The 27768-nt window shown below is 42.5% G+C and overlaps 1 protein-coding gene across 1 annotated transcript in view; it reads left to right on the top strand.

The window, feature by feature from the left end:
* The window catches only part of farsb (phenylalanyl-tRNA synthetase subunit beta), a 44530-nt gene that overhangs the window by 12869 nt on the left and 3893 nt on the right, over nt 1–27768 (top strand). Inside the window, exons 8-16 of the mRNA XM_033031124.1 lie at nt 1304–1374; nt 1474–1535; nt 2236–2287; nt 3463–3524; nt 3604–3811; nt 4878–4958; nt 6562–6654; nt 10943–11060; nt 19173–19325. Of these exons, the coding sequence (XP_032887015.1) occupies nt 1304–1374; nt 1474–1535; nt 2236–2287; nt 3463–3524; nt 3604–3811; nt 4878–4958; nt 6562–6654; nt 10943–11060; nt 19173–19325 (900 nt within the window). The remainder of the gene's footprint in view (nt 1–1303; nt 1375–1473; nt 1536–2235; nt 2288–3462; nt 3525–3603; nt 3812–4877; nt 4959–6561; nt 6655–10942; nt 11061–19172; nt 19326–27768) is intronic.

Raw genomic sequence — 27768 nt, 5'->3', positions numbered from 1 at the left:
AATATGAGCTGTTCTGGAGGTGTCCACTAATTTATATTTCCCTGTGATTTTCCCGTACTTTACAATTATTTATTCACTCATTTATGAAAGCCTAAATTCTGTTCCGTCACTTTATATTTTGGTATTTGATGTTCCAGTACCCATTTACATTTAAAATAAACCCTTGTAACTTTTCCCTGTGTAGTTTTGCTGAAGGTCTTTAATTTTTACCATCTGGCTATTCATTTACGAGTCCATTGGAATAGGACTACTGTTTAGCTTATTAAAACAGTTGAATACTTTTCAACACTCACATTGGACTTCCTATAAACCTTATTATCACGATTGACCACCAGGGGGTGCTGCACGATTGGCAGCCCCGCCAACAGTCTGTCTGTTTATTCGTCTTTTAAAACATCTTACTGTGTGTTAAAAGTTTGTGTAAATGTTGTCCGGTTTGTTTTATGTGGGGGAAAGGGGTGGGGGAGGGGGAAACTTTTTTTTTCTTGCCGGAGATGCGATTACAGTCCGGATCGTGCCTCCGGTCACTCTGCAGCCTATCATCGATGGAGCTGGAGGCCTCCTCGGACTAACCTTGGGGCCCCACCGCGGGCCGTGGACCTAACGTCGTAGTCGATCCCTTCCCTGGGATTGCTCCAAACGCGACCTGTGGACATTCCATCGGGAGCTCCCAGTCTCGGGAGAGGCCGTGGATGTCGGGAGCTCTAACGAACGCAGAGGCCTGACCAGCCCCGACGCGGAGTTCGATCGTCCGGCGCGGGGGAGCTGACATCCCCCCGATGCAGGAGCTGATCGCCCCGATGTGGAGGGTCAAAACGCCGCCGGCTGCATGAGTCAAAATCATCCCGTCGACAAGAAACCGCGGAAGAGCAAAGGGAAGAGATTGAACTTTTTTTCACCTTCCATCACAGTGAGGAATGTGGAGGAGTCACCGTGATGTGTGTTCCGTTGCTTTTTACTTGTATGACTGACTTGGCAAATGAAATTCCTTGTAAGTTGCAAAACATACTTGGCTAATAAAGTATTATTGTGGTTGTGATGCGTGTCACACCCAGTACAATTAAATTAATCTCTTCTGTTCTTAAAATCCTTCCTAAAGCAGAGTGCTCAGATTTGGGACCGATTCCATTTGCAATTATACAATTGATAAAGGAAAGAGTAAGATGACCATACTAGAAGCAAGCATTGTACACTGTTTAAATTAATGCTTTACACTAAATTAATACGTGTGTTTTTATCATAGGATGTGCAAATTACAGTATAGATATTGTGATCATCCTTTTTAATGTCTTTGATTTGCTAGGGGACCACAGTAAGATAACACTCAACACACGGAATGTTTTTATCGAATGCACGGCAACTGATCGCACTAAAGTAAGTAGATCAGTGTATGTCAGATCTATGGCTATTTTAGGTTGGTGTTTTCAATGTTTGTCAATCTTGAATTAAATGTTGGATTATTTCTTTTAACAGGCAAAAATAGTGCTGGACACAATTGTCACAATGTTTAGTGAATATTGCGAGAAACCATTTACGTAAGTGCTTAAGGTATTTTGTTTCTCAGTATGTGACAAAATGTTTAGAAAAAAATCGAAGAAGAAAGATCAAGTAATGTTTTGCCATATTAAGAAATTGTGTTGAGAGCTATGAAGGTATTTGTAGAATTCCAACAGAGAAATGTTTTCTCTTGAGTGGAGCATGTAGACAGAAACATAGAAACATAGAAAATAGGTGCAGGAGTAGGCCATTTGGCCCTTCGAGCCTGCACCGCCATTCAGTATGATCATGGCTGATCATCCAACTCAGTATCCTGTACCTGTCTTCTCTCCATACCCCCTGATCCCTTTAGCCACATGGACCACATCTAACTCCCTCTTAAATATAGCCAATGAACTGGCCTCAACTACCTTCTGTGGCAGAGAATTCCACAGATTCACCACTCTCTGTGTGAAAAATGTTTTTCTCATCTCGGTCCTAAAAGATTTCCCCCTTATCCTTAAACTGTGACCCTTTGTTCTGGACTTCCCCAACATCGGGAACAATCTTCCTGCATCTAGCCTGTCCAACCCCTTAAGAATTTTGTAAGTTTCTATAAGATCCCCCCTCAATCTTCTAAATTCTAGTGAGTACAAGCCGAGTCTATCCAGTCTTTCTTCATATGAAAATCCTGACACTTATGAAATGCAATTAACTTTTTGGAAATTGATTTTAATGTAAAATTTGCATCTATCTTAGAGTTGAGGCAGCTCAAGTGATTTATCCAAATGAAGACATGTATACTTACCCTGTGAGTATAATCAGATATCTTTTGTAACTCATTATGTAAATTGTGTTCTTAGTGCCTTTGACAAAATAACAAAACATAACAATAATATGTCCAATAACAAAACATCATCAAAGATAGAAGAAACCGCCTATAATTTAAGACATAAATTAAGCTGTTGATTTTTTGTTTGGTGTAATTTGGAGATACAGGCCCTTCGGCCCACTGAGTCCGCGCCGACCAGCGATCCCTGTACATTAGTATTATCCTACACACTAGGGACAATTCACAATTTTTACTGAAGCCAATTAACCTACAAACCTGTATGCCTTTAGTGTGGGAGGAACCAAGAGAAAATCTACGTGGTTACGGGGGAAACGTACAAACTCCACACAGACAGCACCCGTAGTCAGGATCGAACCCGGGTCTATGGCGCTGTAAGGCAGCAACTCTACCCCTGCACCACCGTGCCGCCCCTGTTGAAAATATGAATAATCTACCGAAGTTTTAACATTCAATTCACGGAGTAGATTATTGTATTAATATTCTTTATTTTCTAATATTATGCATATTATTGAACTTTTTAACGTGCAGAGGAGGGATTTTTATTTGCATCTGAAATTATGTAATTTTAATAATGGTCGAGATATTAAAATTTTACGTCTGCATTGAAAACCTAAGTATATGTGGTCCATAACTCAACGGCATGAACAGTGAATTCTCCAGTTTCAGGAAAAACCCTCACCCCTCCTTCGCATCTGCCCTGTTTCTCCTCTCTCCCCCGCACAACATTCTTTCCACCCTCTCTGTCCCATCACCCAGTTCCTTTCCCCTCCTTCATCTTTAATCACTCTTTATAGGACTTTATCTTGCACTAACCTATGGACAGCTTGATTGCAATCATGTATAGTCTTTCTGCTGACTGGATAGTACGTAACAAAAAAGCCTTTCACTGTTCCTTGGCACACATGATAATAAACTAAACTAAACTAAACTAAACTAACGATACTATGGGTCTGGGCTCAACACCTAAACCAATTGTCACTGGCAAATGCCAGGCAAAACTCATGGCATCATTTCCCAAACGCATTATTTTCAGGAGAGGTAACAAAAAAAATTTTGAAGGTTTTTTTTTTAAAGAAAAAATGCTGGATTAAAATAGGTTTGTTTTGGTAACGCAGAAAATTGTTCTTTTGCAGGAAATGGGATACAGAAAAGAAATTCTAAGTACAGACTTTATTAATAAAAGAATTGGAATCAGGTAAGTTATTAAAAGTAGTAGATATAATCAACAATTGAATTTGAAAGAATATTACATTTGTATTTTTTTTATCTTCCAGGGAAACACCAGATTCTCTTGCCAAGCTGCTGACTCGGATGCACCTGACGTCAAAGGTGATAGAGAACGGAGCACAAATAGAAATTGAAATCCCCCCGACGCGAGCAGATATCATCCATCCGTGTGACATTGTGGAAGATGCAGCAATAGCATTTGGTTACAACAATATCAAGATGACATTACCCAAAGCCTACACTGTGGCTAATCAGGTGAGGTCACTATGTCACATTGCACAGGTTTTCATCGTATCAATATGGGTGGCATGGTGGTGCAGAGGTAGAGCTACTGCTTTAGAGCGGTAGAGTGCCAGGAACGCTGGTTCGATCCTGACTACGGGTGCTTGTTTGTACGAGGTTTGAACGTTTCCCCCGGGACCAGCGCGGGTTTTCTCCGAGATTTTCAGTTTCCTCGCACACTCCAAAAGACGTACAGGTTTGTCGGTAAATTGGCGTGTGTGTCGGATAGTGTTAATGTGCGGGGGTCGCTGTTCAGTGCGGACTCAGTGGGCCAAAGGGTTTGTTTCTGTGTTGTATCTCTAAACTAAACTAAATTCAACTTAACAGCACATTAGTAATAATTGTAGAAACTTAATTCCTGTAGCTATACAACGCACACCAATCAATTGAAATCTGTAAATTACAGTCCTTTAGTAGATGCTTCCTGACACAAGATCCGAACGTTTTATTTATGGGCTAGGAGGTGTTCAGTTTCCTTGGCTGCTGGGATTCAAGTTGGGTCCAACCTGCCAGATTTCACCATACAAATCTATCACTAACATAATTAAACCTGAACATAATTTGTACTCCCAGTGTAGGAGTCTGGAACATGGTGTAGGTGTCTGGAACAGCAGCATTTGTGATCTGTCTGCTTGCTATATCCAGCATGATCTACATCACTGTCTATATCTCTCGTTTCCCTTTCCCCTGACTCTCAGCCCGAACAAGGGTCTCGAGCCGAAACGTCACCTATTATCTTTTCTCCGGAGATGCTGCCCGACCCACTGAGTTACTCCGGGTTGCTGTGTCTAAGGTCGATCAGTTGATGGCTGATCGGTCCGTTCCTGCATCGTAGTAGTGTTCTCTTTCTGTGAATGGACATTGAGATAGAATCTTCAATGTTGGTTGACGGTCAGCTGCAAGGTTTGTCAATTCTCATGTTTCTGTGCAACAGAGAAGGAGGATATTTGCCCCTCACAGCAACCCCACCAATTCCATTTCCCAGGAGCAAAGCAAGCTGTATTGCAACCTGACACTATGCTTTCTCTGTCTTCATTAGTTTCCATTGAACAAATTATCTGAGTTGCTGAGACAAGACATGGCTGCTGGGGGATTCACAGAGGCTTTGACCTTTGCACTGGTGAGTTCTTAATGTTCACGTTTATTGTAATAATATTAATAAGTTCTGCTTTAATTGTTTAGATTTAAAACAGTTTGCAATGACAAACACATTCATGATCTCATTTATGATCATGTTCAGATGAAAGGTCCCAGATGATGAAACATTGTCTGCTTGTCTTTCCACAGATGTTGTTCACCCTGCTAAGTTTTCCACCATTTTTTATTTTTCCGATTTCTCAGCATCTGTAGTTTAAAACAAATATTATATGCATGCGGTGAACTCACCAATAAACAGCCATGCATCTATCATCTGTACATTAGGGTGATTTACTAACAATAAAGCTGGGGTGGGAAACGGCAATTTTCTGGGATCTTTGTCAGCTGGAACCTTCCTCAGATGTCTGGATTCAGATTCTATTATCACTCTCTTCCCTCATCCTGCACCTTTTCTCAGTAGCAAATTGTTCATTTTGCTGCATCTAATCCAGTGGCGTGGGGTGTAAGATGTTGGTTTAAACCGAAGATAGACACAAAAAACTGCAGTAATTCAGCGGGACAGACAGCATCTCTGGAGAAAAGGAATAGGTGGCATTTGACCAGAAACATCACCTATTCCTTTTCTCCAGAGATGCTGTTTGACCCGCTGAAATACTCCAGCTTTTTGTGACCTTCTAATGGTGGGGATGTTGGAGTTGAGTTAGTTCCTTGAAAGAATCGGGAGAAGATTGTGTATAGATTTTGTGAATGTTGACATGCTTCTAAAATATCTGATTATTATTAAGCACTCTTGATGAGAATTTGTCGCTGTATGTCAAAAGGCCTGCATCTTTAAACTAAGCTAAACTTAAAACAGAACAGTACAGCATAGGAATAGGCCCTTCGGCCCACAATGTCTGTGCCGAACATGATGCCAAAATAAGCTAATCTCATCTGCCTGCATGATCCATACCCCTCAATTCTCTGCATATCCACGTGTTCATCAAAAAGCCTCCTAAACGTTACTATTATCTCTGCCTCCACAACCACTACCCCTGACAGCACATTTAGGCACCCATCACCCTCTGTGTAAAACTACTTACTTACCCCTAAAAAAAGCCCAAGAAAGTTTTCTCTATATTTCCAAATCCCCCACAAAGTGAGATCTCAATGAGTTTGAACAAGTTGCATTGTATCTTGGATTTAACAAGGAGCATGTGAATTTGATTTGATATAGTGAAAGGCCTGGATTGAGTGAATGTGGAGAGGATGTTTCCACTAGTTGGAGAGTCTAGGACCAGAGGCCATAGCCTCGGAATAAAAGGATGTACCTTTAGAAAGAAGATGAGTAATTTATTTAGTAAGAGGGTGGTGAATCTGTGGAATACATCACCACGAACAGCCATGGAGGCCAAGATAATGGATATTTTTAAGCCGTAGACTGACAGATAATTGATTAGTAAGGGTGTCAGGGGTTATGGGGAGAAGGCAGGAGAATGGGGTTGAGAGAGAAAGATAGATCAGCCATGATTGAGTGGCAGAGTAGACTTGATGGGCTGAATTGTCTAATTCTGCTCCTAGAACATATGATCCTATGATGGTTTGGCCATTGCCTCTATAAACAGTGTTGTTTTTAATTACCTCAGTGTTCTCAGGATGACATTGCTGACAAGCTGAGCAAGGATCTGGCAAAGACGAGAGCAGTACACATAGCCAATCCCAAAACGGCTGAATTTCAGGTAAGAAGCTAGATATTTTTTGCTCAGGTATTTGAAATAAATTTACTTGACTGTCCACCATACTTAAGGAAGCTTTATTTTATCTGAAAACAAAGGTTGGTTAAATATCAAAATATAACTGTCATGCGACTTAACTATCATGGAATTTTCTTTTTGATGATTAATTATTTACAAGTTTACCATTACAGTTCACGTTTTTTCTTTTGAGCAGGATGTATCTGGATTACATCTGAATGAAATGCATTAAACTAACCTAAGTGAATTCACTGGATTTATATCCTAATTGTGATACAAATCTTATTTTATGGGCCTTCGATGTGTTTCTCGAGTTCTGGGGAAGATTTCCACCTTGCAGCACTGGAGACCCATGCTCAATCCTGACTACGGGTGCTGTCTGTATGGAGTTTGTACGTTCTCCTTGTGACCGCGTGGGGTTTCCCCGGGTGCTCCAGTTTCCTCCCACACCCCAAAGACGTACAGGTTTGTAGGTTAATTTGGTTTTGGTAAAACATTGTAAATTGTCCATGGTGTACAGGATAGTGCTAGTTGGGACGACAGATGGCACAATGGGCTAAGTGTTCGGCTGGCAACCGGAAGGTAGCCGGTTCGAATCCCGCTTGGAGTGCATACTGTCGTTGTGTCCTTGGGCAAGACACTTCACCCACCTTTGCCTGTGTGTGAATGTGTGTGAGTGTGTGTGAATGTGTGTGAGTGATTGGTGGTGGTCGGAGGGGCCGTAGGCGCAGATTGGCAGCCACGCTTCCGTCAGTCTGCCCCAGGGCAGCTGTGGCTACAGAAGTAGCTTACCACCACCGAGTGTGACTGAGGAGTGAATGAATAATGCGATGTAAAGCGCCTTGAGTATTAGAAAGGCGCTATATAAATCCCATCCATTATTATTATTATTATTAGTGTACAGGGATCGCTGGTTGGCGTGGACATAGTTTCCCTGATTCAGGAGGTCTGCGTTTTCACATTTCTTTACCTTTTGCAATGGTTGGTTATACAGTTCTTGTGGCGGCACCTTGTGGCTGCGTCTCACCTGCCGTCCGCCTGTCTTGTTTTATTTTGTTTTTGTCTTGTTAGGTGTATGTTTCCGGTTTATTTTTTGTTGTGTGTGTGTGTGGGGGGGAATTTTTGAACTTTTTGATCTCTTCCTTGAATGGAGACGCGACCTTTTCCTTGTCGTGTCTCCGTTTCGCTTGGGCCTAACATGGTGGAGCGGCCTCCAACCGGAATCGACCTGGGGGCTCACCTACCATCGTGGGGCTGGCCGACTCGGAGGCTGTGGTGGCTGCGGCGACCCGACTGCGGGGCTTCGGAGGCTTCGGCAGCAGGCTCTGTGGACGGTAAAATCGGGAGCTCGCAGGTCCCTGGTGGGGGACCAATTTTCGGGAACTCCCGCAACGGCAACTTCGCCCGCCCCGAATCGCGGGGCTTGAATCGGCCCGTCGCAGGGACTTACATCGCCCGGCGCGGCTTAATCGGCTGCGGGATTTACCATCGCCCGCCGGGGGCTTTAATGTCAAGAGCCTCGATCGCCTCGACTCGGGAGAAGAACAAAGAACAGGGAAGAGATAAGACTTTTGCCTTCCACCACAGTGAGGAGGTGTTTGGAGATTCACTGTGATGGATATTTGTGTGAAACTGTGCTAATTGGGTGTTATGCTTATTTTACTGCTACGACTGCAGGGAACAAAATTTCGTTCCAACTTCTGTTGTTTGAATGACAATAAAGGCAATTTGTATTTGTACAAATGGTGCCGTGTCAAACTGTCCAATGCAGGGCAGTCAGCAAATGCTTAGCAATATTAAATAAAGGACACCAAGTGCTGGAGTAACTCAGCAGATCAGACAGCATCTCTGGGGAACATGAACAGGTGACTTATCCAGTTGAGACCTGAATATCAAACTACACGGTGCATTATAACTGGTGGTGGAGTCTTGTCTCAAATATGATTTTGTGCCATTCACCTGACCATTTAACTCTACTTTTTCAGTTTATAATTGTAATAATTATGATCGATGGACTGCAATTTAGTTAATTTTAAACATTGAGATGATGTTTCACTTTAATGTGCTTCTGTCCGTGAAATTATTTCAGAAGGCCACAAGGTGGCGACGTTAATTCACGTTTCAAAATTCTTTCACTGCGATGAGAATTAATGTTTGCTGAAATGTTGCTACACTTTTGATTCTTAAGCTGAATTAGTAGTTCGACAATGTACTAAATAGCGCATGGTTTGTGAAGCAGTGCTTATCTTCAGAAAGAGTGTTAATCAGAGTTTTTTCTTTTTTGTTTAATAGTAATATTTGTATGGAATGGGGGTGAACTTAGAACAGTACAGCAGAGGTAGTTGAGCTATTTCTCTCGCTGGACATTTATGACCAGTGATTTAGACGTTAGAGATACAGCGTGGAAACAGGCCCTTCGCCCAACAAGTCTACGCCAACCAGCGATCCCCGTACACTAACACTATCCTACACACGAGAGACAATTTTACAGAGGCCAATTAACGTACAAACCTGTTTGTCTTTGGAGTGTGGGAGAAATCTGGAGCACCCGAAAAAAACCCACATGGTCACAAGGAGAACGTACAAGCTCCCTACAAAACATGTGGGTTTGTAGATTAATTAGTCTCAGTAAAATTGCATGTGTTGGGAGTCGATGAGGGTGAAGTGGGATAACATTGAAGCAATGTGAATAGGTGATCAGTTTATCATGGACCAAATCGACCTGGTTCCATGCTGTATCACTGAACTCATCATCTTATCAGAAGGACAGTGCCTCCAGCCGTGCAGAACTCCCTTCAGCCAAGTGTCTTGTGATTAGGAAGGAACCGCAGATGTTGATTAATACTGAAGATAGACACAAAGTGCTGGAGTAACTCAGACCCTTCAAGTAGCAATGTTACAAAATTTTGAGATTTTAAAAATCAAGTCTGTAATTTATCCCATCAGATAAAGCATAAAAATAAGTTTAATTTGACACCTAATTCACTTTCATATCTCAAGTATTTAAAAAGTTATGGCCATTTTCATACTGGGAAATTAGCATCTTGTTCCCTATTGATTTTCTATGGACATAACAAAAAAGCTGTGATCGTGAACAGTCAAAAGCCCATAACTTTCTTAAAAATTAAGAGAACTGAATGAAATTTTCAGTTATCATAGATTGAAGCATTCTGAAACAAATATAAAATAATCTTACTTGGATGACCTGAAATTAAAGCATATAATTAGTTAGTTACCTAATTGTAGCTAATTTCAGACTTCAATTACTAGATCTAAACATCTATCCATTTCTTAATAAATGATTAACATTTTTAAATAGCCTAAATGTCCAAATAATATTCACAAATAATTCACAATAAAACATGATTTTTAAATCTCATTTACATTAATTTATAGGCCAAATGGAAGGAATTTAGTGTTTAATTGCTGTAAATAAATGCCCATTTAAATCAGCTTTCCAGTGGGTCCCTGTGGAACGCGCTGGTTTAGAACGTTCACATTGCGCTAGATTTGTGCCTCAAATGCCGAGAAAAATACTGCGGGATATAATGGGCCCAAATTGAGCTACTCGCAATATTAAACTTTGTATAAAGGGATCTTTAGAAGCCCTTTTTAATGTAAAAATATACAACCTAACTTCTGCTATTTGCTTTATGAGACCCTGCGGTTGCTGGCGGTCGCGGGTTTAGAGATTGATTTTTAAACTACTATAACTATTATTCAAGGCCTTTAAACCTAATAATAGCTTTTGCGACGGGGTCTTCCAGCGATTTTTCGTTAATAATTAACTAGGCTGAACATTTTCGATTGGAACAGCTTAGAGAAAATCGCGTTTTAAACCCGCCCCCTCTAAACGGCGCCAAAATCGCGCACACCCGCAACGGCAGATTTTCAAGGACGCTTCAGGTAGGCTTTGCAACATACCTACTTCAAGGGTTCCGACCCATCCTTTCTCTCAGGAGATGCTGCCTGACCCGCTCAGTTACTCCAGCACTTTGTGTCTACCTTCTCTTGTGATTATTAACCAGCAAAAGATTTGTTAATGAGTGTTCTGAGGCTCTGTTCCATTTTATTATCTTTAAAAAACGTTATATTGTGAATGAGGATCTTTTCCCCATTTTGACGATGTGGTCTCTGTTCTTGCAGTCGCTGCAGCTTCATGATGCTAGCAGCATTTTCAGTGATCAAGGGGACTCCTGTCTTATGTGATGGATCTTGTGTATGATGTTTTGGAAAACAGCCCTCACTGTATCTGCCTTTGAATTTGATTCAGGTAGCTCGCACCACTCTCCTCTCTGGTCTGCTCAAGACAGTGGCAGCAAATAGGAAAATGCCTCTACCTCTGAAACTGTTCGAAATTTCGGATGTTGTTCTGAAAGATCCTTCCAAAGGTATGTACACTTGATTAAACAGCATGTTTATTTTGTCATCTGGTGCTTTCTAACGTTTTAATAATTGCACAATAACACTCAAAGCAAAGATGATTTTGAAATGATATTTTAAACATGCATGAACACTGAGAGAGACAAAAAGTGCTGGGATAATGCCCATGTCCCACTTAGGAAACCTGAACGGAAACCTCTGGAGACTTTGCGCCCCACCCAAGGTTTCCGTGCGGTTCCCAGAGGTTGCAGGTGGTTGCTGGAGGTTGCAGGTAGTGGAAGCAGGTAGGGAGACTGATAAAAAACCTCCGGGAACTGCATGGAAACCTTGGGTGGGGCGCAAAATCTCCAGAGGTTTCCGTTCAGGTTTCCTAAGTGAGACTGGGGCATAATATTACTCAGCGGGTCAGGCAGCCTCTCTGGAGAAAATGGATGGGTGACGTTTCAGGTCGAGACCCTTCTCCGCACTGGAAGTAGAGGGGAGGGAACTGGAGGTAGGAAAATGAATATTGAGAGAGTTTCGAACAATAATTTATAACATTAAGCTATAGTTGATTACTGTAGAATTTTATTAAAAAGTTAACACAGCAGAACTGGACAGTGAAGATCAGGAAGATTTCGGGATCAGTGATAGTTTTATGCTTTGTTCACAGACGTCAGCCAAAGTAATATTAGTTCTGTGTGGGTTTGTAGATTAAGTTCTGTGAGAATGTCTGCCCACTAATTTTGGCGAGTATTTTTCTTGTCCCTTTCTTTCCTGGCTGGCTCAAATTGGAATAGTTTTCTCACTTTGCTTTTATAGTAAATGAATCAGCGCATGTCAGGAATCAATCTTCGCTTGTTTTTAGTCTTTGTTCTTCAGCTATGTGGAGGAAAGTCGAAAGTCTTGCAGACTCATGAGCGGAAGACTTTTAATAATAGCTTTGCATCAATCACATTATTCATTTACAATGATGGGCCAAATCTCACTGACCTATAGGCCTGCCGTATACGTCCTGTCAAGAATCAACCCATGGAAGAATGTAGAAAGCACCCTCATTTATCTCCCCCCCCCCCCACCTCCTCTCCCCTCCCCCTCCATTCCCCTCCCCTTCCACATTCATTTCTTCCTCTAACTTCACAATTCACAACTCCTCGATCCTTTTGTCTCACACCTGAGTATAGAAGTTGGGAGCCCATGTTGCAGTTATATAAGATGTTGTTGAGGCCGCATTTAAAGTATTGGGCTCAGTTCTGGGTCATTTAAGACTGAGGTGAGAAAAAACTTTTTCACCCAGAGAGTTGTGAATTTGTGGAATTCCCTGCCACAGAGGGCAGTGGAGGCCATGTCACTGGATGGATTTAAGAGAGAGTTAGATAGAGCTCTAGGGGCTAGTGGAATCAAGGGATATGGGGAGAAGGCAGGCACGGGTTATTGATAGGGGACTATCAGCCATGATCACAATGAATGGCGGTGCTGGCTCGAAGGGCCAAATGGCCTCCTCCTGCACCTATTTTCTATGTCTATGTTCTATGTTTAAACCATGTTATAGGAAAGATGTTGTCAATTTTGAAAGGATGCAGAGAATTTTTTTACGAGGATGTTGCTAGGACTTGAGGGTTTGAGCAGACTGAGACTCTTCTTTGGAGCACAGGAGGATGAGGGGTGATCTTATAGAGGTGTATAAAATCATAAGAGAAATAGATTGGGTAAACGTACAGTCTCTTGCCCCGAGTAGGAGAATCGAGACCCAGGGGACATAGGTTTAAGGTGAAGGGGGAAGGATTTTATAGAAATCTGAGGTGTAACTTTTTCACACAAAGAGTGGAGGGTGTATGGAACGAGTTGCCAGAGTAGGCAGGGACTATTGCTATGTTTAAGAAAGAATTAGACAGGTTCATGGATAGAACTGGTTTAGAGGGATTTGGGCTAAACACAGGCAGGCGGGACTAGTGTAGATGGGACATGTTGGTTGGTGTGGGCAAGTTGGGCCGAAGAGCCTCTTTCCACCCTGTATGGCTCTTTGACTATGACTATGCATGGAGGTCCAGGAACTGCTGGCATTTTCGACCAATACAGCCCAGTTAGTCATGCCAGTCTGCTCATTTGAAGGTGATATTTTTGTTGACCCAACTGATGCTCACACCCATGTCTGTCTAGCAGAATGGGGACAATAGATGCTCTTCCCCTTCCCTCAGCAACATCAAGGGGAAGATCTTCCTCATTCCCCTTCCCATTGCTGCCTTGAGACCATTGTTTGCCACAATGACCCAACATTGAGACTGGAATCATTATGGTGTACGCTGGCACAACTGCTCGTTGAACCATTTTTTTCAGATATATTTGGAAAATATACAAAAAAACGTTACTGTGATTCTTTTAACCAAATCATTCATAATATATGGAACAATATGAGCCTGCTTTATCCTGTAGCAGACTACATGTATTGATTTATGCAATAAAACTGAAACCAGTCTGGTTCTTAAAGAGCAGAAATGCTTGTTTAAACAAATGAACGCATTATATGCAACTTAAAAAATAAATTGATAGCAAACAAATTAAATCCAAAATAACACAATCACCATTGCCGACTCTTTCTTCTGCTCCCCCCCCACACCCTGATGCGCAAGCTCTCTCCCACCACTCGATTCACCATCCAGAATGCCAGATTTTTCTGTTATCCCCCCTCTTTCTCCTCCCCTCCTGCCCACTCCCTCCATCTTTACATTGCATTCCGCCTCTTCTTTCCTGATCTGACATCCTTCTGTCACCTTAACAACTCTAGCCTTTGCCACTTCTTTACCTACCTGCCAATTCCTTCCCCTGGTTCCTCACCTCTTTGCACCAATTACTTGCTGGGCTTTGCCCCATCCCTACCTCTCTTTTCCAGCTTTCTCCACCCTTTCCCCGCACTTCATCTGTCTGAAGAAGGCTCCTGACCTGAAACATCATCTGACCATTCCTTCCATAGATGCAACCTGATCCGCTGAGTTCCTCTAGCACTTTTTGTCTTTCGCTCAAGACTCCAGTATCTGCAGTTTCTTGCATAGAAACATAGAAAATAGGTGCAGGAGGAGGCCATTCGGCACTTCGAGCCAGCACCGCCATTCATTGTGATCATGGCTGATCGTTCCCAATCGATGTTAGCATTCATAGCAAAAGGATTTGAGTATAGGAGCAGGGAGGTTCTACTGCAGTTGTACAGGGTCTTGGTGAGACCACACCTGGAGTATTGTGTACAGTTTTGGGCTCCTAATCTGAGAAAAGACATTCTTGCCATAGAGGGAGTACAGAGAAGGTTCACCAGACTGATTCCTGGGATGTCAGGACTTTCATATGAAGAAAGACTAGATAGACTCGGCTTGTACTCGCTAGAATTTAGAAGATTGAGGGGGGATCTTATAGAAACTTACAAAATTCTTAAGGGGTTGGACAGGCTAGATGCAGGAAGATTGTTCCCGATGTTGGGGAAGTCCAGAACAAGGGGTCACAGTTTAAGGATAAGGGGGAAATCTTTTAGGACCGAGATGAGAAAAACATTTTTCACACAGAGAGTGGTTAATCTCTGGAATTCTCTGCCACAGAAGGTAGTTGAGGCCAGTTCATTGGCTATATTTAAGAGGGAGTTAGATGTGGCCCTTGTGGCTAAAGGAATCAGGGGGTATGGAGAGAAGACAGGTTCAGGATACTGAGTTGGATGATCAGCCATGATCATATTGAATGGCGGTACAGGCTCAAAGGGCCGAATGGCCTACTGCACCTAATTTCTATGTTTCTATGATAACCCGTGCCTGCCTACTAGCCGCTAGAGCTCTATCTAACTCTCTCTTAAATCCATCCTACCAAAGCATCGCTACCAAAAATTGGACTCAGTTTCTCACTAAAACTTTCAGCTTGTGCACCGCCTGTATTGTAGGACATTTTTTTTCCATTTTGAGTTGGCTATGTTATGTGGCAAGATATCGAGTCACTGCTATATAGACATACTCAACACAGTGGCTGGTGCTGAACAAGCAAATCAACTAACATTTTGTAATCACAGGAGTAGACCAAAAGGTAAATTCAAAGCATGCCACATTATTGTCTCATATCCTGCATCTGTCAAAAATGGAACAGAATTCTAATGTATTGGAAACTCAAGTCAGTCGTGCTGCCAGCGATCTGTTCAAAATCTTAAGTAAACACGATTTATTCTTTCTAAGCTGCAGTGAAATTCTTTCATGACATTGCCACAATATTTTTGTTTAATTACTTGAAACTACTAAGATATGGAATAAGTATCTGATATGTCAGATCCATTGTGCTGACACTGAGCAAGGATTTATTTTGTGCTCATTGAATCCCCTCTTTTATTAGCGGCAGCGGCTTTATTCTTCGTGGGAGCAGAATGGGTGGGCAACGTTCCTAAATCTGAGGGAATTTGTTCTCTACTGTACAGGGGAGGAATACAAGGGTAAAATATGCCTATAACGTGCACTGCAACCAATAATTGATTCAGATGATCGAAGGATAGATGGAATGCATGAGTATGAAATGAAGAAAGACAATTCATGGTGGAGCAATGGTAGAGTTGCTGCCTGACATCGCCAGTGATCCGGGTTTGATCCTGACTACGGGTGCTGTCTGTACGGAGTTTTCTACATTCTCCCTGTGACTGTGTGGGTTTCCTCCTTGTGCTTTGTTTTCCTCCCACATTCCAACAACGTAGGTTAATTGGCTTCTGTAAATTGTTCTTAGTTTAGAAACATAGAAACATAGAAAATAGGTGCAGGAGTAGGCCATTCGGCCCTTCGAGCCTGCACCGCCATTCAATATGATCATGGCTGATCATCCAACTCAGTATCCTGTACCTGCCTTCTCTCCATACCCCCTGATCCCTTTAGCCACAAGGGCCACATCTAACTCCCTCTTAAATATAGCCAATGAACTGTGGCCTCAACTACCTTCTGTGGCAGAGAATTCCAGCAATTCACCACTATCTGTGTGAAAAATGTTTTTCTCATCTCGGTCCTAAAAGATTTCCCCCTTATCCTTAAACTGTGACCCCTTGTTCTGGACTTCCCCAACATCGGGAACAATCTTCCTGCATCTAGCCTGTCCAACCCCTTAAGAATTTTGTAAGTTTCTACAAGATCCCCCCTCAATCTTCTAAATTCTAGCGAGTACAAGCCGAGTCTATCCAGTCTTTCTTCATATGAAAGTCCTGACATCCCAGGAATCAGTCTGGTGAACCTTCTCTGCACTCCCTCTATGGCAATAATGTCTTTCCTCAGATTAGGAGACCAAAACTGTACGCAATACTCCAGGTGTGGTCTCACCAAGACCCTGTACAACTGCAGTAGAACCTCCCTGCTCCTAGGATACTGTAGTTTGTAGGACACTGCTAATGTACGGGGATCGCTGGTCGGCGTGGACTCGATGGGACGAAGGCCTGTTTCCGCAATGTGTTTCTAAATTAAACTAAACGTCTAAAATTTATATTTTAGAGCCCGACATTTTCTACTTTTTCCCTGCCTTAAACGTAAAAATATTGAATATTCGATTGCTCCTCTTTTGAATTTTAGTCAGGTTGATATTTTCTGCATTAAGTAGCAATCTATTGAGCCCCGGCCAGGGCAAATTATTCTGTACATTTGGCCGGTGACTTTGTAAGGTTAAGCAACTCTCCAGCTTCTCACTTTGCCCCCTTTTTGTATATTAGCTTAGAAATTGAATATAGCAGTGTTTTTATACTGACAGTGCAGTTGAAACTAATCCTGTCCACACCAAGTGCATTTTCTACTTCAGGCCACCGGATAATGATCAAATGCAAAACACTGAATACTGAGTCACTTAAGATAATTTCAAGGGTGCAGTCTTGTTAAGTTACGGGAAACAAACTCTTCTATTAATAAGAATATAATTCCTTCACAAAAAAAATCGTCACACGCCTGCACACATCTTCAAACAATCGATAGCTTTAATTTAGGCATGGAGAATATTTGTGCTTTGCAAAAAGCCTTAATAGCTGAGGTCACATAAACAGGATATGAAAGGGGAAAGCAGTGTTAGAATAGCAAGTGCTGTGCATTAGCTACCTCAAACCATTAGCACCAACAATTCAACTGCACATTTTTGCCAACCTCTATAGTAATAATGTGCTTATTACTGCATTGGGTACGCCTGTGACCAATCGTAGTGTCCCTTACTATATCAAAATCAGATTTGGAATGGGCTGGGGTTGACGAGGGTGGCAGTCAGTGATAGCCTGAGCCTACACGGTTACCAAAGCAAGTGAGGTTAAAAAGTTCACAAGATCATAAGTGATAGGAATAGAATTAGGCTATTTGGCCCATCAAGTCTACTCCGCCATTCAATCGTGGCTGATCTATCTCTCCCTCTCAACCCCATTCTCCTGTCTTCAGCCCATAACCCCTGCTACCGTACTAATCAAGAATCTATCTCTGCCTTAAAATATCCATTGACTTGTGGCCTCCACAGCCTTCAGTGATGACAAATCCCACAGATTCACCACCCTCTGACTAAAGAAATTCCTCCTCATCTCCTTCCTACAGGGTCCTCCTTTTATTCTGAGGCTATGACCTCTGGTCTGAGACTCTCCCACTAGTGGAAACGTCCTCTCCACTTGTATATTAAGTGACCACACCTCTTCTCCTGACAACCCAAAGCCTGGTTCAATCCAAGATCCAAGTCTAGTGTGTGATGATTTGATTTTGTGGGCGGAATGATACTGAGAAGGAATGACACTTAGAAGCTACTGAATAATGATCAAGTGGAAGATCAGTCACAAGTTAATTTCAAGGATACTTTCTTCTTCAGGATTAAAAACCTATCTTTGTCTATAATTACTTGAACATATCTTTATTGATCAGAGTGCAGGGGCCATTTACATGGTGGATTTCGCAGATAACCCGCACTAATTCACTGATTAATTTGATAAACCGGCACTCTTGAGATCTTTATTATCAATAAGCAACAAGATCACAAGGTTATCTCCCCCAATTTCTTCCCTGAATCATATGCCATTATAGTTTGGTTTAGTTTAGTTTAGCGCAGTTTCAATTTAGAGATACAGGGCGCAAACAGGCCCTTCAGCTCAGTGAGCCCGTGCCGACCAGTGATCCCCGTACACAAGCACTATCCTACACACTAGGGACAATTTACAATCTTTTACCGAAGCCAAATAAACTACAAACCTGTACGTCTTTGGAATGTGGGGGGAAACCGGGGCACTCGGGGGGGGGGGGGGGACCCACGCAGTCACGGGGAGAGTGTACAGACAGCACCCGCAGTCAGGATCGAACCCGGGACTATGGCGCTGTAAGGCAGCAACTCTACCGTTGTGCTACCATGCCCCCTCTATTTCACATGTTTATGTCAAAAACATAAACCATGCGAAAACTAATGAAAAGCATATTTGCCCAGGTGTAATTAACGGGGAAGATGATTAATTTAGTGATTCAAACTTGGTCATTCAAACTTGGTTTTGGCTGAAATTGATTTTTTTTTCAGCTCGGGGGGGAGGCACTCAATTTGACATTTAACAAGACTGACTGGATTTTGGAAGTACAATTACTTCTTAGTTCAATCAAATTCTAGCAGCGTACTTGTCTGCAGAGGGCACTACTCCTTTAGTTCCACTGGCCCACTAATCGATCATGTTCTTCGAGCCAGCCTCTATAGTCCTTTCCAGTTGCAGCTTAGTTTAGTTTAGAGATACAGCGTGGAAACAGGCACTTCGGCCCACCAAGTCCGCGCCGACCAACGATCCCTGCACGCTAACACCATCCTACTCACACTGAGGACAATTTTACATTCACACCAAGTCAATTAGCCTACAAACCTGTACGTCTTTGGAGTGAGGAAAGAAACCGGAGCTCCCAGAGAAAACCCACACAGGTCACGGGGAGAACGTACAAACTCTGTACAGACAACACCCGGGGATTGAACCTGGGTCTCTGAGTCAGCAACTCTACCGCTGAGCCACCGTGCTGTAACTATCAGAGGTTTTCTGAGTTTCGAAGGTACTATCGAACTAGGTTATCCTGCTGCACTCACTGCTGTTGAAAGAGCATAATTTTCTGGCATAGATAATTTTAAAAATTGTTAATCATCCCTTTACACTTTTGATTGCAATGCAGATGTTGGTGCGAAGAATGAAAGACGACTCTGCGCTTTGTATTACAACAAAAATCCTGGCTTTGAGGTGATCCATGGCTTGCTGGACCGCGTAATGCAACTTCTTGACCTGAAACCGGGAAAGGAGAGCGGATACTACATGCAGGCTGCAGAGGGTGAGCAAGATTTTGGAAACAACTTTGTACTTTCTTTGGAGATACAGTGTGGAAACAGGCCCTTCGGTCCACTGAGCCTGTGCCGACCAGCAATCACCCATACACTAGTTCTATCCTACATACGAAGGACAATTTACACATACACACTAGTTCTCCCAGTTTCGCACCCTACACACTAGGGGAAATTTAAAGAATCCAATTACATGTGCAAACTGCAAATCTTTGGAGTGTGTGAAGGAACTGGAGCACCCAGAGAAAACCCACGCTGTATTTGAGAGAACGTATGAACTCCGTATAACACCCGCCCCAATAGTCAGGATCAAACATGGATTTCTGGCGCTGTAAGGCAGCAACTCTACTGCTGTGCCACCCTTGTCTGGAGTATTTTTTTTTTACACACAGAGACTGTTGGGTGCCTGGAACAAGCTGCCAGTGTTGGCAGTGGAAGCAGATACAATCGCGGCATTTAAAAAGCTTTTAGGTAGACACATGGATATGCAGAGATTGAAAGTATGTGGAGCACGTGCATGCAGAGGTTGCACGGTGGCGCATTGCTAGAGTTGCTGCCTTACAGCACCGGAGACCCGGCTTCGATCCTGGACTACGGATACTAACTTTGTGGCGTTTGCATGTCATCCCTGTGACCGCGTGGGTTTTCTCTGGGTGTTCCGGTTTCCTCCCACATCCCAAAGACGTGCAGTTTTGTCGGTTAGTTGGCCCTGTGTAAAGTGTGTAGGATGCAAAACTGGGATAATGTAGTGTGAAGCTGATCTGTGGGTCAGTGCAGACATGGTGGGTCGACGTGCCTGTTTCCTTCCTGGATCTCTAAAATTAAATCTCGTGTGGTTATAATCCTGAAGTTACTTCACAGGTGACCGACAAAATGCTTTTACGGTAATTTGCTGTGAACAAGCATGGTTGTGTACCGGCATGTTGCTTTGTCCAATGCTTGCAGCAGGCTTGGTAATTACAAAGGAAATAACCAGAAACACCTCCCTCTGGCAAAGTCGGGTACACTGCCAGTTAATATATAGCTGGTGTTACATTTATGGAAACATACTGTATAACTGGAACATTCCCTGCCTCCAGCATATGATTTCATTCACTGGTGATGTGGGGTGCTTGGCTGTTCCCCATCAATGAAGTCATTAAGATTTATTTTTTTGTAGCAACCGTATATATTACTTTTTGTCACACATTCCACGTGTGTTGACTGAAATAATATACACATAAAAACAACATGGTCAGTTGGTGAGTTTTTCTTCCTTACTTCATTAAACAAAAATTAAAAAAGAGAGAAATGACAGGAGAAGGAAATACCATGGGGCGGCAAACTTGGAAGTTGAGACGTCTGAAGACCAAAGACAAGGGCCTTTTTATCCTCCGTTAAATGACTCATTTGTATAATAGGAAAACACTGGTTGCATAAAGTGAACCAAAAGGATCGTTTGTGTTCTCATAAAGTAGTCACGTAACTAATTGAATAAGGCAAGGAAATGGCCTTATGATGATCAGATGATGTGAATATGCACTAGAATAACTCAGTGCTTCAGCAGACTGCTTTGTGTTTCTTTGTTTTCATGGCCGTTTAGTTCACTTTAGTTCAGAGATCCAGCACGGAAAATAGGCCCACCGAGTCCGCACCGACCAGCCACCCCCGCACATTAAGACAAGCCTACACATTAACCTACAAACCTGTACGTCTTTGGAGTGTGGGAAGAAACCGATGATCTCTGAGAAAACTCACGGGGAGAACATAGTCGGGATCGAACCCGGGTCTACGGCGCTGTAAGCGCTTAAGGCAGCAACTCTACCGCTGCGCCAATGTTTCTGGATGGCAGGAATTACTTGCTTTATTCGATGCACTTAGTAGTGTTACAATAAGCAGTTGTCCCGATGCAAGTTCATTTGCATGATATGTTGATATGTTGTGGAAAAATGTTTACTCATTTAACCCACAGTGGTCCCTTTTAGTCAACTACATCTTAAACATTCCTCAGTAAGTTTCAAGTAGCTTCGAGAGTGAGTTTCAAGAAAGCGAACATTAAGTAAAATATTATAAAATGCTTCTTCACGCTGATGCATTTTGTGTACAAAGTGTTGACATTTTCCTATGCTGATCAACAAATATAAGGAATTAGATTGCACCTCTACTAATCTTGTGCTAACATTGATCGATTTGCATTTTCCATGATTCAATGCAGCCAACTGGTCTGTAGACTACTTTGCATGGGGAGAAAGAAAGGGGAAATTTGCTAAATCCCTAATATAAATCTTGTAGCTGATGGTGAAATTTCCAGTTACATTTTTGGATGGCAATCAGCGTCTGACAACATCGAGAGTTATTAAACACTTTGATGGGGATTTATTCACTGTGTGCTTGTAACTAATTTTGTTCAGTTTTTGCAACTGCAGATTGGTTAGTTTATGAGAAAGGGATAAGGGGGAAACCTTTTAGGACCAAGATGAGAAAAACATTTTTCACACAGGGAGTGGTGAATCTCTGGAACTCTCTGCCACAGAAGTTAGTTGAGGCCAGTTCATTGGCTATATTTAAGAGGGAGTTAGATGTGGCTAAAGGGATCAGGGGGTATGGAGGTACAGGATACTGAGTTGGATGATCAGCCATGATCATATTGAATGGCGGTGCAGGCTCGAAGGGCCGAATGGCCTACTCCTGCACCTAATTTCTATGTTTCTATGTAAATGACACATTGATACTTTCTGCAAATATCTGAAGGTATTTAATAATAATATTGTGTACATTTTTCATCATTTATGTGTAGTTGCCCTCTGGGTATAAATCTCTCTGATAATTGTGTGTGCCCTGAAACCAAACATTTCCTTCGGAAGGAAGAAGAAGAGAAAGATTATGCACGTTCTCTGTTAAATGCTCCTCTCCACATCCTTCCCTGAATTCTGGCTGCCCTCCATTATCTTACTCAACTGCAAACCTTGCTCTGCATCTGAGCAGTTCATGGCAGCTTGCCACCACATCACCACTGACACATTCTTGCACCGTTCAGTGTTGTGCTTTCTAACTAGATTTCTGTTAAGAGTGACCTTCAAAGCCAACTTTCCATTCATGACACTGGAGTCTTTCGGCGAACTACACTGGGAACAACTGATTTGGCACTCCATCCAGAGATTGAACCTGGAATCTGCATTGTAGCTTCAGCAGTGGGCACAGTGCGGACTTTCCATCGCGGAGCCGGGCGATCCCTTGTCGGGGGTCGCTAGAAGAAGTGCTCCGATCGCTGGCCCGCTGACTACAACATCCTGAAGCCGTGGTCTGCGGAGCTTCTAGCCGCAGGCGTGGTGTGGACTTTAAGAGCTCCGACCGTCGGCCTGAGGCCTATAACATTCTGAAGCCGCGGTCTCTGGTAGGAAGAGGCCAATTCGGGAACTCCAAGTGTCCGTTCGTCCCGACGTCGGAGTTTCGAGCATCCCGATGAGAGGGCCTGTACATCGGGTCATCCGTAGCGGCGACTGCGGAGGGTTCATGGCCCTGACCACGGATGAACAAAGGAGGAGGATTGACAGAGTCACTGCCTTCCACCTCAGTGAAGAATGTTGATTCCACTGTAGTGGATGTTCATGTTATATTCTATTATGTATTGTACTTTTTTGTTTGTATGGCTGCAGGGTAAATCAAATCCCACTGTACACTAATTGGTGCATGTGTCAATAAATGTGAACGTGAACTTGTTTGCATGAACCAACTTCACACTGATCCTACGATAGACACAAAATGCTGGAATAACTCAGGCAGCATCTCTGGATAGAATGAATGGGTGACATTTTGGGTCAAGACACTTCTTCAGACTGGGAGCCAGGGGAGAGGGAGACAGAGATGTGGAAGGGTGAGGTGTGAAAACAGAACAAAGTGGACAAAGGTCAATGAAAATGTAGAATAGATTTTTATTAGCTAGGGGAAGATGACAATGTGGCATACTGAGATAAAATTTAATCAGGAGGGCAGTCTGACTGGTCTGAGAACTAGGATGGGGGAGGGATGGAGAGAGAGAGGGAAAGCAAGGGTTACTTGAAGTTAGAGAAGTTAATATCCATACCGAAGGTAGACACAAAATGCTGGAGTAACTCAGCGGGTCAGGCAGTATCCGTTTTGTGTCGAAACCCTTCTTCAGACCGATGGGCGGGAATAGATAGAATGTAGTCGGAGACTGTAAGACTGGTGGGAGAACTGGGAAGAGGGAGGGGATGGAGACAGGGAAAACAAGGGCTATTCGGAGTTAGAGAAGTCAATGTTCATACCGCTGGGGTGTAAGCTACCCAAGCGAAATATGAGGTGAGATCATGTAGGTCTCGGCGGACTGAGCAGAGGTGTTCAGCGAAACAATCGACGAGCCTGCGCTTAGCCCTGCACTGATCCTACATTGAACACGAGCTACTTGGGGGTAGCCTATTCTGTCGTTCATTATCTTTGCATTCCTTTACACTTGTGCAGAACTCCATCAAATGGAGTTTATTAACGAGGAACCATCCAATCTAGGGAGACTTCAGACACATTATTTGGCATGTGGGTTTTGTTTTGCACATGTTTAGGATAATTACATTTGCAGCAGTTGTTTCTCCTGGTTGTATTGACAAAACCATTTTAACAAGACTGTATAATTTGCAAGTCAACAATCGCTCTGACATAAAATGTGTCGGGCATCGACTGCAGAACTGACAGGAATTTTAAACAGAGATCAAAGAAGTGAAGATTGAAACAAATAGATTATTGCTAAAGGGGAATAGGAAAAGAGACTATAATGGCACACTAGAGGACATTGATCATGAGTATTGTGTTCAATTTTGAACACTACAAGACATGAAGACATGAAGAATGTTTGCAAAAATAAGCAGTTTCAGTTAAGAGGAAAATTTAGAAGACTTGAGTGTTCTCTCTGCAGCAAAAATGAACTAAAAGTAGTTTCCAAAATATTTCATTGATTAACCAGGAAAAATGTTTTCTGGGTTACTTGAATATCCATAACGAAGGTAGACAAGTGAGCCAGTAAATCGTGGGCTATGGGTTTAGAGCCCTTGGCAAAAGGCCTAGAAGTGAGACGAGGAGAAGTGTTCTCATTTTTTGCGTTTGGGACGAGAATGCTCTTGCTGATGGGGTGCGGATAGATGATTCCATAAATAGTTTTGAAGGGGATTTGAACAAGTTGTTGAAAAGGTTACGGATTTTTAAAAAGCAGTATTATAGAACTGAGAATCTGCACCAATGCAGACAGAATGACGTCCTCCTGGGATGTAGGTTTCTATAATTCTATGACTAGCTTTTACATTTTGTACCTGAGCAAATTTAATGTATGTGTTTCCATTGCAAGGAATAAATGTAACTGCTTCACACATTTTCCATTTTCCAAGCTAGTTGAAAATTCTACCATTTGCCAGGAAAAATTGTGCTCATAGATTTTGAGGCGAATCATTTTAGGTTGAATTAAATAATTCAATTGAAGGTTGCCTTGGAATTGCCGCATCCTTTAATTAACCATCCTCTCCGCCCTGCCTTATTATCTTATGTCAAACAAGGTTTGCGACCTTTATGGTTGGAAAAAATACATTCCTTTCATATTGCTTCTGAATTCTGACCTTCTGCTGCCTTCTTGGAACCACCTGTCCGTGGATACAGATGACGGGATATGGGGATGAAATTGTTGAGTGCCATTTGCCTTTGTGGGGACAGTGTGTGAAAAATGATCCCCCCGCACAGGCTACGGAAAGTAGAGCAGAGATAGCGTAGGTGGCCATTCAGAGTAATGTGTACCATCAGGAGATTCTGTGATCCTGTTAAGGCTTGGATACGGAACAGCAGCATTAGCAAACAGGCGTAGCAGAACAGACTTGCATGAGTCAGAAGTCTGGTTCAGTTACCATCTCCTGGGACCGCTGGTGAAGCTAAGTCCATTATATGTAGAACGGTGAGGTGTAATGGCATTATAATATAATAACCATTCACAGCACAAAATCAATCAGCTTTGCCGTTAGAATATGGAATTTCCACTTATAATTTAGGTAATTAGCGCCATGGGGTGCTACTAAATGATTACACGTGATTTACTGGGGTATTTTAGGTTATTTTGGTCAGAATGGGGCTGTTGTGAAGAAAATTAATTTTTCATAATTTGTGAATTGATTGTGAAAACCATTGTCTCTTGATAAAATCATATGTTTTAGGCAAGGCTACGTTGCAAATCCTGAAAACGTACATCAAACTATTCTGCTACAGTGTGAGCTTTCATCTTATAAATGTTGTCGCCATCATTTTAATTTAGTGTATTTTGTCAAAGTTAACTTTTAGTTAACCTAAAGCACAGTAACACCCTGTTAGATTCTGCAAGGAAATGTAAGCTTCATCTGTAGGACTGGTTGATTATCTCATTCTTGGTTTAAGTAGAGCAGCAAATGTAAACATGTGTTTAAGAAGGAACTGCAGATGCTGGAAAATCGAAGGTGCGCAAAAATACTGGAGAAACTCAGCGGGTGCAGCAGCATCTATGGAGCGAAGGAAATAGGCAACGTTTTGGGCCGAAACCCATCCGCAGTCTGGGGAAGGGTTTTGGCCCGAAACGTTGCCTATTTCCTTCGCTCCAGCAAATGTAATCAGTTTGATGACAGTAACATGGTTTCACATGTCAGCCTATAACTTCATAATACAAATTGCAAAAATCTTGGGATAAATTGGTTTACCAGATATTTTTTTGTTATTAATCTATTTTAAAAGATGCAGGAGCTTTTACTATTCATGCATGGAATTTGGATCTTATTGGTAATACCAGCAATGAATACTCAGCTGTCATCGAATTTATACCTTGAACTATTACAGTCACAGTATTATTGGCTGGAGAGTTTCAGGAGCTTTATCCAGGGTGGCACGGTGGCTCAGCGGTCGAGTTGCTGCCTTACAGTGCCAGAGACCCTGGCTCGATCCTGACTATGGGTGCTGTCTGTACGGAGTTTGAACACTCTCCCTGTGACCTGAGTTTCGGCCCGAAACGCTGCCTTTTTCCTTCCCTCCATAGATGCTGCTGCACCCGCTGAGTTTCTCCAGCTTTTTTGTGTACCTTCGATTTTCCAGCATCTGCAGTTCCTTCTTATACAATTAAGGTTTGGGGCTTTGGGAGGTGAGATAAGGTGGCAGGAAATCTTGCCTCGGTCCTGCATGGGTAGCCAAAGATGCCTTATGGCTTGTTCAGATATACTTATGGTCTGCAGTAATCTCAGGGTGTCAATACCAGGGCACAGTGAATGTTAATGAATACCAAGTGGAGATCTAAAGACTCTTCCTTTGTAGGTGGTCATGGGCAGTATGACATAACATGAACATTATCGACTACTTATGAGTCCCACCCTAAATAATAGGGTGATCTTGTCTGTTATATCACCTGAAGAATTGTGTGTGTAACAACACAGCAACAGTTGAAAACATCTCCATTTCTGGAAATGCATAATACTGCAGATGATGGAATTCCGAAGTAAAATCAGAAACTGCCGAAATACTCAGCAGATCCGTAACTTTGGAGAGGGGGAAAAAAAATTCAGGTCGATGACCCTGATGAAAACAGGTAATTGGGCCCAAAACGTTCATTCTGTTTCTGTTTCTCTTTCCCAGGCAGTGCTGGGCCTGCTGAGTATTTTGAGTGTTTTCTGTTTTAACCTCCAGGTCTGACCTTGCTATGGAGAGAAGGATAATGAAGAATCAGTTTAGAAGGATGAGGGGGTACCTCATTGAAACTTACCTAATAATGAAAGGCCTGGATAGAGTGGATGTGGAGAGGATGTTTCCACTAGTGGGAGAGTCCAGAACCAGAGGGCACAGCCTCAGAATAATCGGATATACCTTCAGAAAGGTGATGAGGAGGACATATTTTTAGTCAGATGGTGGTGAATCTGTGGGATTCATTGCCACAGACAGCTGTAGAGGCCTAGTCATTGGGTATTTTTAAAGTGGAGTTTGACTTTCTTAATTAGTAAGGCCGTCAAAAGTTATGGGGGTTACTATTGGACTCCTCTCAAGGAGAGGCCGTGACCTCTGTTAGTCCAGGGAAACGGATAATCCAGAAAGGCTCTGGAACCAAAGATTCCGGTGGTGGCCCTGTTCTAAGATTTACTTTTCAGGAAGTTTGTTCATGCACCTGGACCTTCTGTGGTTCAATAGTATTTCCAGCACAAATTGGCCGAGCCATTCTTTCAAATCCAACAAAATTAATTACAATGTGATATAATTTTGCATATATATGTAAAAGTAGATAATTTGTGCTCAGTACATTGATCATTTTTTTAAAGATCTAATATGGCACCACTTCAATATAGACAACTGCAATTCTCAAGGTTCAGAAAGAATATTCAGTATTGCCAATCCATTTTTCCACTCGCCTGGCATTTAGACAATATATATATACAAGGTATATGTCCCATTATCCTGATG

The sequence above is a fragment of the Amblyraja radiata genome, chromosome 13 (genome assembly GCF_010909765.2).
Source record: "Amblyraja radiata isolate CabotCenter1 chromosome 13, sAmbRad1.1.pri, whole genome shotgun sequence".
Lineage (NCBI taxonomy): Eukaryota > Metazoa > Chordata > Chondrichthyes > Rajiformes > Rajidae > Amblyraja > Amblyraja radiata.
This window is presented reverse-complemented; position numbering and strand designations above follow the sequence as displayed.